At 54.1% G+C, this 11,898-nt stretch overlaps 2 protein-coding genes across 2 annotated transcripts; one reads left to right on the top strand and one right to left on the bottom strand.

Annotated features, from left to right (window-relative positions):
• Positions 1 to 1,287: 1,287 nt before the first annotated feature.
• On the top strand, positions 1,288 to 4,094 carry LOC34623699. Its single transcript, XM_026334078.1, has 8 exons — positions 1,288 to 1,318; positions 1,482 to 1,566; positions 2,068 to 2,165; positions 2,519 to 2,623; positions 3,036 to 3,112; positions 3,263 to 3,326; positions 3,486 to 3,806; positions 3,931 to 4,094. Exons 1-8 carry the CDS (start codon positions 1,288 to 1,290, stop codon positions 4,092 to 4,094), a joined length of 945 nt encoding a protein of 314 aa, XP_026189863.1.
• Positions 4,095 to 5,078: 984 nt separating this feature from the next.
• On the bottom strand, positions 5,079 to 8,420 carry LOC113146522 (protein alan shepard-like; the record flags this gene model as incomplete). Its single annotated transcript, XM_026334077.1, is given in 7 exon segments — positions 5,079 to 5,117; positions 5,119 to 5,229; positions 6,472 to 6,658; positions 6,730 to 6,983; positions 7,222 to 7,254; positions 7,704 to 8,115; positions 8,221 to 8,420. Coding segments are annotated over 7 exon segments (1,236 nt in total), but the record flags the coding sequence as incomplete, so codon positions are not given.
• Between the last annotated feature and the right edge of the window lie 3,478 nt (positions 8,421 to 11,898).

The raw sequence follows: 11,898 nt of genomic DNA, 5'->3' as shown, positions 1-11,898 counted from the left end.
TATGGCTGTCCCTCTTCCTTCTTTTCGGGAGCTTAAAGGGTGCTGGGGAAGAGAATTATCGAGTTCTTCTCGATAAGAAATCGATAATTTTTCACATAGTTTGCACTAACATAGATTTTAGTGTCTGTAGGACGGAGAACTTGGAGGAAGCGTTGCACCTGTAAACTCAAGGCTGTTACACCCTATGTCATGAAAGGTTTCTCTAATCCCCACAGGTGTTCAGCAGCAAGTGACACTTATAGCCTTGACCCCTCTTCTGGAAAGATATCTAAAAAACCCCTGCTGCAGCACTCATACTTATTGAATCATAAAGGCACCAAGTTTCGATTTTCCTGAAGGCGCAGCATCTACAGGGTATATAGCAAAGTATTTTTTGGGTGGATTCCTCGTTCTGCAGTTTTTCGTGTTGCATCCCTTCCTCCTACCTTTAGAGAGTTCTCTGCAAACATCCCAAAGTAGCAAATGTATCTACAGGGCGCTTACTTGCCTAGCTGATGAGCTACAACAACTTCTTATAGAGGAGCGTATGCTGAAGAGGGTAGCGAGACTCCTTTCCCCACGTTTTTTAGTCTTAGGTGTGCAGAGCCATTAGCAGCATGTTTGTTACAATGTAGTCTGCGAGCGCGCGGCATGGGCTTGCTCTGACTGTAGCCCTTCTTCTCACGTTACATTCCTGATGTTCTATGGTGTAGAGTTCGTGCTAATAAGGAAGAGTGGCAGCGGTTTTGGTGTATGGACGTTTGAATACGCAGCTCCTGCGTCCGACCGGTAGGCTAACTCACGGTCGACGCACGACTGCGTTGGATTAACCTCTGTAAGACACGGCAAAGTACAGTGTTTTGATTGTTCATGAGTTATTTCGTGGCTTTCGCCCGATCTGTTGCCTGCTCGATGACCAGCCACGCCGAGCAGTTGTACTGGCAGCTGGGGGCGCGTGGACTGAGCTCCTTTGGTCGCTGTTCGCTGAGCTCTGTTTCTCAATAAAACAAAATCATCAAACAGCGTTTCCTGGAAAAAAGCTTTTGTGTAACATGCTGCGAGATCGGCCCTCAGACCATTGAATTTTCCAGACACTTCACGGGGTCCGCGCGACTTTTCATAGGTCGTTGCTTCCTACGGTGTCTGCCGATGCGCACGTAAAAAGAAACGCCGATACTGCTGCCCCTGTGCTTTTCCCTCAAATTCCAAATGTTGTGTTGAGGCAAAGTCGGTGATGTGTGGTGCAGAACGCAGAGATAGGTTTGCCTCTAACCTGATTGCGAATACCCGAAAGGCTGCATCTCCAAGATGAGCTCCCTGAGAGATGCATTCAAAGAGGGTATGAATTCTACTGGTATTTCCGCGTTATTTGGGCTTCTTTGACTGAGAAAGGGCTTTTGAGCCCTGTACTTGTTGGTTCTAGCAGCAAGCAGGCTTGTCGTGATTCAACGAGCGGGGTTTAGAGGGCGACGCGAGCAGTGTTGAGGCGTGCTGTGGCGCAGGGGAAATTCCCCAAGAGCTGTGTACACATTGCGTGAAAAACAACGAAGGACTGACGGGCGAATGGACTATTATTGCAGACCATCGGTGAGGCGCGTTCAGACCATTGGTCCGAAGCTTCGAAACTCCAGAGCCGTCAAACCCTTTAGCTGAAGCTGCACTCCCTTCGGCTTCAAAGCTTGCTCGTTAGCCTGTGTTAGTGTGACACTGCATCGCTGAATTTGGCCTTTTTCCCCGCTTCCCCCTGTGTACCCGCGTGACCCCCCGAAAAATGCCGCTCTCTCCGTGAGATCCAAACCTCGTAGCAGGCGAATTCTTGGGGAAGAACCGAGGCTGCGACATGCACAGCCAGACGCCTGGCAGGGAGTGCTGACTCGTGCGTGTGTGTGAGGAGAGCTCTCTTGTGGGCCTGCCAGATTTCTTGCAAGCCAGTCAGTTTGTGCTTTGAAGTGGCTGTGTGTGTGTGTGTGGCTGCGTGTGTGTGTGTGTGTGTCTCTAACGGAACGGCTTCTGTACTACCCTTACACACACTTCGTGCCGCGCTTCTCTGCATGCACTTCTTCTGCGTTCTGTCTGCCTCCTCCTCAGTTCTGACGGACTGCGCGAAATCACAGAGTTCTTTGGGTTGGACCCCCGAGACAGAACGGCATGGGAATTTTCCCTGCACCTGAACGCTCCTCGCCTTCGTTTAGACTATATCAAGAAGGGGGGACGTAGCACTCAAAAGTCTGCGTCCAATGTTGGTAGTAGCGAAGGAGGCGGGCCCCTTTTAAAGGTCACTTGCCATGGAGCTCTTCATGCGGACTGCCCCAGAGCAATTCTCTTTGACGGCATCGAGAAAAAAGGGTATCCTGTGCGTTTAAATTTTCCCGTCGTCATCCTTGTGGCCGTATTCTGAGAGGCTGGAGTCTGCACGGCTCAACGGACGCTGGAAGCTAACACCTCTTCAGTCCCCTTCCCGCAAAAAGGGGTCCCCTCCATGAGCCATGCACAGCCTTTGCTGTCTCCTCCGTGAATTCCGTGCAGATGGAAGAACTAGTGCCTCATGCCCCTCTGCGTCACATGGCGTCTGGCTGCGAAGACGGAACCTTCCTGGCTGCAGAGATCGACGGCATTCTCTTTGTTAAATACGAAATGCGAAGGGGTCTGTGATATTCATCCCTAGGCCCAGCAGCAGTGAAAATAGCAGGGGGCGGAAGACACATCGCCTTGCGTGGCGAGAGGGGGAGGGGGTGGGGTGGCATGCGTAGATGCGTAGTGTGCAAAAATGTGTATGTCTGGATGCGGGAAGCACCTGCCTTCGACATTCGGCAAATACACGAGGCAGCGAACGTTTTAGGGGAAGGCGTAGTTGGAAGCTTCTGAGGTCGAGTGGTGTGGATGCAGCGGACGGGCTGTCTGTCACGTTTTCTTCGGTGTTTCTAAGCCGAAATGCCGTGTGTCTAGGGGGAAGGAGGAGGTTTGTCGGCTGGCGCCTCCCCAGTGCATTGCGGGGATGAAACTCTGCTGCTCGAAGCTCCTAAGAAGGCTTGTGCGGTTGGCTGCCTTGCGATCAGGAACGTTCTACATCACGCGCATCTTGTTGGACAGAGATCCCTCTAGCAAAGAGAGGGGGCCTATCACGCTGGCTCAGGTAGGCGAGGCTTTCTTTCGTCTAGGCGCATTAGATTCGTTGGAGTGCCGCAAGCGCGAGCTGCAAGAGCAGCAGCAGTTTGTGCCGACGAGGGCGCCTAGGAGGCGATTGTGAGCAACTGCGCTGCTTGTTCGCGGTGTATATGTGCAGTACTGTGTGATCACGAAGGATGGGGAGAAGCACGTGGCTCATCGGTACCACAAGCGCGTCGAGGGCTAACCACCTCTTCTTCCTATCCAGATCCGTCTTCTCTCTGCCTCTTACAGACGAGGTCACACCCCTCGAGGCTACACAGACAGATACCAGAAAGAGAGAGAGAGTAGAGAGAGCAAATTGTGAGAGAGAGAGAGAGAAAGAGAAGGGTCTGGTGCAGGCAGGGGAGCGCCTCAAGTGCGGCGTGAAGCACACACACTAAATGCCTTTCTGCTCCGCGCATGTCTGCATGCAAAGGGAGGCGAATGGGCAGCTCTGCGACACACCGAGACACCCCTATCAGGATCCAAAATCCCTGTTATCCCTGCCTTTTTGAAAGGTGCCTTGGTAGGTCAACTCGTCGCGAGGCGGCAAGACGCGTGTTCTTCCGCATCCGCTGGCCTTTTGAGCGGCTTGCCGTTTCGCAATGTTTTAACATGCCCCCGTGTGCAGTGCCTACCCTTAAAGCCACTCTGTGCTATGCAAGAAGAGACAGCTTCGCGTATCAGCCTAGCTAGTTCGCCGCTTTGCACGCTACTGCTCCCTATCTATGGATCTACCACAGAGGAGGACAGACACACTCACACATATACATACATACACCCCAAATATACTGAAAAACAGAGGAGGTTCAAACCCAAAGCTCAATACTTCCACTATTATTGCAAACAGCTGCAGTCAGGTCAGCAAGGCGGCGAGGTTTCCTCTAACTGCAAAACACTCTGCGTCACCCTTTAGGGGGTCCCGTGGATATCCTCAGCGTACAGCCACAGTACGTAGATGTCGATAGCGAGAAGTGCATATGTATGTTTACATGCACTGTGTATATATGTGTGCACGGAATTGCATGCATAGGGATCCAGAGAGAGAAGGAGTGCCTTAAACATCGTTCATGAACGTACGTCCATGAACGCAGCAGGATTGCTCCACAATGAGGCCTCTGTTTCCGTACAGACGTCACAGCATGTATATACGTACATCAATAGATCTACGCGTTGGCGCTAGCACTGATGCATGCATATAGCCGTGTACATACATACACATGCAGATATACAGTGTGTGAGGGACAGGCACGAGAGTGTAGAAAGGCGGGGAGACCTGCTAGAGGTAGATTTGGGGGGATATAGAGGGAGGGAGGGGTAAGGGGGCATCGCACAAATATACTGCTTGCTGTGCCTAAGTAATAATAAGGGATTCCTGGAGTCTGCGGCCACTGATGGCTACCCCAATAGGCATTACGTAATAATACAGAGGCGTGCAAAGCCCCAAGTTCTATATATATATATATGTATATATATATAGAAACGTGAACAGACACGGAACCGCGGCGTGGGGCATACATGTGTATACATACGTATGCATGTACATATACATGTACAGGTATATATATAGACAGTGTATGCATGCGGTTAGTGGGTTACAAAAGATCTAGGTCAGGCTCTGTAGGTCCCCTTCCAGATACATAACCGCGCATGCATGCACAGCACGGCTCATCTTGCTGAGCCCCCAATCAACCCAGTGCCTTGAAAGAGCAGGAACTGCAGGCTGAGGTGCGCAGGCACTGCAGCCACACATGCGATCGGGGATCGAAGAAATGAGGCTTTGTTTTTTAGGGGGCCCCCAGGGGCCCCTCCAAATGAGGGAGGCCCCAGGCTCTCTCGCGCGTCTCACCGCACCCTCTGTACAGACGAGGGCATCATCGCGGCGAGCTGAGACTGGACCGCATTCCCTCTGCTTTGCTGCTGGTGCTTCTGCTGCGTATGCATCCAGTGCTGCTGCTGTTGTTGCTGCTGCTGCTCTTGCTGCTGCGGATGGCTGTCTAGTGGCTCCGTAAGAACACGAAGGACGCCTTCCACGATTTGATCGCCGTCTGTCAGTGTCGGCTCCGGGAACCCCTGAAAGGGGCCGCTGCGTATTTCGTTCACCTATTGAATTCCACAATATACCCCACACAAAGAGACAGATATCTACATACGTATATATATATATATATATATATATATATATATATATATATATATATATATATAGCTATAGTTCACCTATTGAATTGCACAATATACCCCACACAAAGAGACAGATATCTACATAATATATATATATATATACATCCATAGTTCACCTATTGAATTGCACAATATACCCCACACAAAGAGAGATGTCTACACACGTATCTATATATATACATCTATACTTCACCTATTGAATTGCACAATATACCCCACACAAAGAGACAGATATCCACACATGTATCTATATATATACATCTATAGTTCACCTATTGAATTGCAGAATATACCCCACACAAAGAGACAGATATCTACACACCTATCTATATATACATCTATAGTTCACCTATTGAATTGCACAATATACCCCACACAAAGAGACAGATATCTACACACCTATCTATATATACATCTACAGTTCACCTATTGAAGTGTACAATAGACCCCACACAAAGAGACAGATATCTACGCATATATATATATATATATATGTATATATATGTGATGTCTACGAAAGTAGATGTCTATATGAAAATCGGTAGGTGGAGGGGCGTGAGCAAATTGGCAGTGGGAATAAAGCAGGGGAGGTACGTGAGGCGAGACAGAGGAGCTCGAGCGCTGTGGTGGGTAGAGTGGAGGTTGAGAGACTGAGGGGGGAAAGGCAAGAGGAGGACAGACACGAGGGCAGAAGAAGCAGGCAAGAGGCGCATGTCTGTGAGGGCATGTTTGCGTTTTCGCGGAGAGGCATCCGCTTCGCACCTGAAAGTCTGATATGCCAAGTTCTTTTAGGGTAGACTCGAGACAGCCGGCAAGACACCACGCTCTGAGGAGAGCTGTTCTCTTGGGCGAGATGTTGGCGAGCGCATCGAGAACGGCAGTCTTGTGTCTGTTGAGGTGAGGCTGCTGCTCTTGACACGCTCTTTCGTAGGCTGCTCCGAACCACTTGACCTTCACAAAAGCCGCGCAAACGCAGAACCAGCGCATGCAGCGATCTTGAGGGCAGAGGCGTTCGCTGTATCGCCACAGCAGCAGGTAGGCGGGTTTGCTGGAGACGATCGTCTCCGAGGCTGGGCAGCCTGCGCAGCAGCACAAGTGCGCCGCTGCAGGCCCCTTTGCGCCTGCTGCTGCGCTGCTGCCGCTGCCGCTGCCGCTGCTGGCGGCAGCAGCGGCGGCGGCGAGGGGAGCTCCGGGGAGAGCCGATCCCCCTGCGCACGCCTTGCCGCCTGGGGAGTTGCGGCTCGTCGTCGCACTGCTGCTGCGAGTAGTCGCCGTGGACGCTGTGGAGGCGCTGCTGCTGCTGTTGCTGCTGCTGCTGCTCCTGCTGCTGCTGCAGCTGCAGCAGCTGCTGCTGCCCTTGTGCCGCAAGGTTACCGTGTGTCTGGGCAGCAGCAGACGGTACTCCGCGTTAGGAGGCGCTCTCGTGAGCAGAAAGGGAACGGTGAAGCGGTAGGTGCCCTCGTCTTCGCGCAGAAAGTTGACTGCGTAGACACCCCGGTGACATCCCCGCAACAAGCCGTGTCGTCTGCAGATTCGCCCGTTGCGACCAAGCCACTCCGTCGGAAACATGACTGCCTCCGTCCACGAGCCGCTCTGACAGGCTCCGCCGCCCCCCAAGGGGGGGAAGGGGGGCCCCCCCGCGGGGGCCCCCCCGCAGGCGTTCTCGGAGCGCACTCCGCAGGGGGCCCCCCCCTCGACCTGCGGCAGATCCCCCGAGAGGGGCCCCTCCGGCAAGTACTTCCGGATTCCGCAGTGCTCGACGACTTCCAGTGGCTTCAGCCAGAATTCCTCGCCCGCCTGCACTTCGCCAGCTGCTGTCGCGCCTCCGTCTCCACCAGCTCCTCCACCTGCAGTGCGTGCGCCAGCATCGGTGGGATCGGCTGCTGCAGAAGCGCCTTGCTGCAGCTGCTGCTGCTGCTGCTGCTGCTGCTGACGACGCGCTCTCTTGGTGTGGCGCGTCAAGCTTCCGTCTGCTGCGGGAGGAATGCTAGCGGCGCGAATCGTCTGGTTGCCAGCACATTCACCGCCTCTTGTCTCGCCCTCCTCCTCTCCCGCAGCCAAGACTTGAGGAGCAACAAAGCCTTTTCGCGTCGAAGCAACCCCCCTGCACCTCCTCGCCCTCGCACTGCCAGCAGCAGCAGCCGCTGCTCCCCCTCCTCCCCTGCGCGCGCCTCTCCGGAAGCCTCCCCTGCTCCTTGTCGCCGTCGACGCGAGCCGCGGAAGCGGGGGGGCCCCCCCGGAGGCGCAAGCCTCCAGGGGCCCCCCCCCCCTTCCGCGTCCGCTAAGGGGCATGAGGGGGGCCCCCCCCCCAAGGGACTGACGGCACTCCCGCCCTTGTCTGCTGCATCCAGACCGCCTACGCAGAAAGCAGCAGCAGCGGCAGCACTCATCACCACGGCGCGAACGTCGACAGCAGCAGCGGCAGCGGCAGCAGCAGCAGCAGCAGCTGCTGCTGCAGTCGGCGGCGGCGACGCCGCAGCCGCTGCTGCCCTCGTGCAGTGCATGCGATCATGAGGCAGAAGCGGACTGGCTGCCTTCGAGTCTTGCGTCATGAGCGAAGTGAGGGGGGCCCCCCCGGGGCCCCCCGAGTTCGAGAAGGAAGCAGCCGCTTGCTGCGGCAAAGGGTACTCCCCGGGAGCCTCCTCGGGAGACTGGAGAGGCGTTCGAGGGTGCTGCAGCGACATGGCTGCGTAAACAGCGCCGCAAGGCTTCTGCTGTTGGTGTCGCTGCTGCTGCAGCAGCAGCAGCGGATCGCAGCTCTCCGAACGACCTCTCTTGCACTCAGAGAAGCGCAGCAGAGGACCCCTAAACCCCCCCCCAAAGGCTACTGCGCCGACAGCAGGCGAACAGGGGGAGCCGAGGGAAGGGAATGCGGAGAGAGAAGGGAGATGCGGAGGGGAGGGAGAAGACGAAGAGGCTAAGGGACCCTCGGCGGCGGCTGCTGCTGCAACGGCTGCTGCTGCAACGGCTGCTGCTCCTGCTCCCGCTGCGTCGGCAGCCAACACAGATCTCGCGCAGAGAGGAGGGGCCCCTGGCAACTGCTGCATGCAGGAGAGACACGTGGCACCCGATGCCAAGCCCACAGACTCGGGAGTAACACCCCGCGTCATTCCCCCTCTCTAGGCTGCAAGGATGCTGCTGTTGCAAGGATGCTGTTGTTGCAAGGATGCTGCTGTTGCAAGGATGCTGTTGTTGCAAGGATGCTGCTGCAAAAGGCTGCTGTTGAAAGGGCGCTGCTGTTGCAAAAGGCTGCTGTTGCAAGGATGCTGTTAGAAGGATGCTGTTGCAAGGGCGCTGCTGTTGCAAGGCTGCTGTTGCAAGGATGCTGCTGTTGCAAAAGGCTGCTGTCGCAAGGCTGCTGTTGCAAGGATGCTGTTGCAAGGATGCTGCTGTTGCAAGGATGCTGCTGTTGCAAGGATGCTGCTGTTGCAAAAGGCTGCTGTCGCAAGGATGCTGTTGCAAGGATGCTGTTGCAAGGATGCTGCTGTTGCAAAAGGCTGCTGTTGCAAAAGGCTGCTGTTGCAAGGATGCTGCTGTTGCAAAAGGCTGCTGTCGCAAGGCTGCTGTTGCAAGGATGCTGTTGCAAGGATGCTGTTGCAAAGATGCTGTCGCAAGGATGCTGTTGCAAGGATGCTGTTGCAAGGCTGTAAGGCCGCTGTTGCAAGGCTGCTGCTTCGAGGCTGCAAGGCTTTAAGGCTGGAAGGCTGGAAGGCTGCTGTCACGACACCTCTGCTAGGGTGTCTACTGGTGTGCGACTGTGAAGGAAAAAAGGCCCTTGGAGGAATGCCTAACGGGAAAGGCGTTGTTTCCCCCGCTTCCACTCCCTGCGAGGTGTTGGACTGCAAGTTGCAAACGAAGCAGCTGAGGTGTGGCTGAGGTGTAGCGTGTGCTTGTTGAGATTGGATGAACCCGCAAAGACTCGCGTAATACTGCGGCAGTCAGTCGCTGAAGCAGACAAAGCCTTGTTGCGCCGACGAGCTCTGTCTCTGCCGCTTCCGTCGGAGCAAAAAACGCAACTGGCGGTTGCTGCTGCAGTTGCTGCTGCAGTTGCTGCTGCAGCTGCTGCTGCAGCAGCACAGCGCACAAGCGCCAGCGCCGCTGCAGGGAGGCTGCGGGAAGCCAGCAGGCCCCAAGGAGGAGAAGAGACGAAGAAGGACCTCTCAAGATACGAGCAGGAGAGCTGTCGCGGCAGAAATGATGAAGGAAGGAGGCCTTTCCGGAATACTCGGCGGCAGCAGCAGCAGCAGGCGCAGGCACAGGCCTAGAAAGCTGCAGTGCTGCGCTGCGCGCAGATTTCGGGAAGAAGGTTTTGGCTTTGGTGCTGCGAAGAAAGGGCTATTGTTACACACGCAGCGAGAGGGCGACCCTACGGAATATGGGGGGAGGCGTGCAGTGTATGAAGAGCACCACACGCGGCAGCAGCTGCTGCTGTACTCGTACAGTGGCCAAAAGCCCCGTATTTCTTATTTGCGTAAGGCATTTGTCGATCATCTATCTCGAAAAGGAAGTCAGAGGCGCATATACTCTCGAATTAAGGTAATGGGTTACGCCGCTCAGGATTTATGTGGACCTGGTACTGCTGCTGTTGCGGCAGCGGTTGCTGCGAGCTAGTCTTCTCTCCAAGGAAGGTGCAATGCTGCTTGATTTGGGGTGTATCAATGCTTGGAGGTTCGATACAAGTGACTAAGTATTTGCGGCATTTGCTGAATAAAACTGCAAAACGCAGCAAACTGCGCATAGACAGCCTCCCGTTTGCAGTTCCTTCTCCCTTGTCTTCTGCTGCTGGCGCTGCTGCGAGGGCTTCTTCCTCTGAATACTGGCATCTGAGAAGCAGTGCATCAAAAGTTAGAAAGCCAAACAAAGAGACAGCACGTGGTATATTCCTTGTAGCAACCTTACAACTTCTGATCTCCGGAAGTGCTACGAGCACTGCTCTAATAGCGGGACTGACGGTTGCTCTGTAGGCCGTTGATAATTTTCCTCTTTCGAGGCTGCTGAAACCAGCTAGCTCAACGGGGTACGCATCGCTCCGAATTAAAGTAGTCGACGCATTTGGAATTTAGGGTCTAGCGCTGGCGGCATCCCCCTTGCGTGCCTCTCCAGTCTATCTGTTTTGCGGATACAGCGCAAGTTCACCCGTAGAAATACTCAGAGAACGTGGGTTAGCTTAGCAGCCACATGATGCTCTCGCCGTCTTGCCTCTGTTGTTGCGGCTGCTAGCCGACGCGGCTTGCTCGGCACTCGCGGCACTGTGCTGGAGAGTGCTGATGAGGGCCTCCGGAGTCTGCCAAAAGCGACTCTTAGGCACTTTCTACTAGTGTAGGTCCTTTAACGTGGAATTGGCTTTTTGGTTGGGCCGTTCGCATGCGCAATTCGCTTTAGAGCACGGAATGCGAAGGCAGTACTGCAAGAACGAGCACTGCGTGTGTGACGCTCCCTCCACCCAACCTCTCTTACGGATTCACTCGGATGCAGACTTGATACAAACTTCAGAGAAAGCCAGCAAGTGCTTTACGCAGAGTCTTACAGCCCTTCCTTACCCACACACCCCACAATCCCCGATATGAAGAAAGGGGGACAGCGAGGGAAGGGCTTCTCCTTCCAATAGGCATACCCCTTCAAAGCACCCGTTTTTCTTCGTTTGGGGGTTACAAAGCAAGATACATCCCCAACCGGCCGACGAGCTTCTGAGTACTTCCTCATCCCTAATGCCGTCATTTTTCCCTGGTTGGCAGTACCTCATCGATGCATCCATAAGCATTTATCGCCTGACGAATCATGCTTTCCTGCGGCTGTGGAGGCACTGTGCTTTCACCAGCTCACATGCCGGCCCCTGCTGCCCAAGCAGCACCCTCTAAGCACGCCGAGCATTCACAGCTAGATGGCCAGAGTGTCTGGCGCAAATGCAAGCAGCAGTGCGTCTTTTTGTGTCGAGCTAACAATGCTGTGGAATAAATAAGTTATTCGAACAGACAAATCATTTAGTCAACTCCTTACTGATTCCCACTGTATCATGACTAGTATGGTAGAACATGTTTAGTGTAGCTCAGCCGGCTACCCCGTAGCAGTTTCTCTCCATTCAAGACGAGAAGATTCAAATGAGGGGGAGAAGAAAAGCCGAGATTTCCGTTTAAAAGCACTCGGTCACTTTCTTATGAGTGTGCATTAAATCTGACTACAAGTGTCCCTATATGCAGACCTAAGATACAGCGTTACAGTGGGTAGTACCATGTTGTTCAATGCTGCTGTTCTCCACGCATCCACTCATTGTGGGTGCAGTGGAACTCCAGGATTCCCTGCAAGGGCTATTTGGTTGCAATAAGGAATTTGGTAGCTAAACACCACAATAGTAATCGGGTACCCTCTGGCGATGGAATGAGACAGTGGCAAGACGCTTCTTAGGGCAGCAGAGGCAGGCATCTAAGCTTATGTAAGTGCAGTGTTTCCACCGCCGTAGGAAGGCACGCCTTGTATGCTGATACAGAATGCGAAGGGATGCTTCGACGAGGCATTGCCAACTAGAAAAGTATGACGGCCTTAGGGATGAGGCAGTACTCGAAAATTCGATTGTCGGCTGAAGATACACCC

This window comes from Cyclospora cayetanensis, unplaced genomic scaffold (genome assembly GCF_002999335.1).
Source record: "Cyclospora cayetanensis isolate NF1_C8 unplaced genomic scaffold, CcayRef3 CcayRef3_contig_354, whole genome shotgun sequence".
NCBI classification, from domain to species: domain Eukaryota; phylum Apicomplexa; class Conoidasida; order Eucoccidiorida; family Eimeriidae; genus Cyclospora; species Cyclospora cayetanensis.
Note: the sequence above shows the minus strand (reverse complement) of the source record. Positions and strands in the feature narration are given on the sequence as shown.

Bases quoted from the DNA above. Each gene is read 5' to 3' on its own strand.
- LOC34623699 (XM_026334078.1), top strand. From the start codon at position 1,288: ATGAGCTCCCTGAGAGATGCATTCAAAGAGG. The intron at 1,567-2,067 runs GTGAGGCGCGTT...CCTCCTCCTCAG, and splicing joins ACTATTATTGCAGACCATCG to TTCTGACGGACTGCGCGAAA. The intron at 2,624-3,035 runs GTCTGTGATATT...CCTTGCGATCAG, and splicing joins TAAATACGAAATGCGAAGGG to GAACGTTCTACATCACGCGC.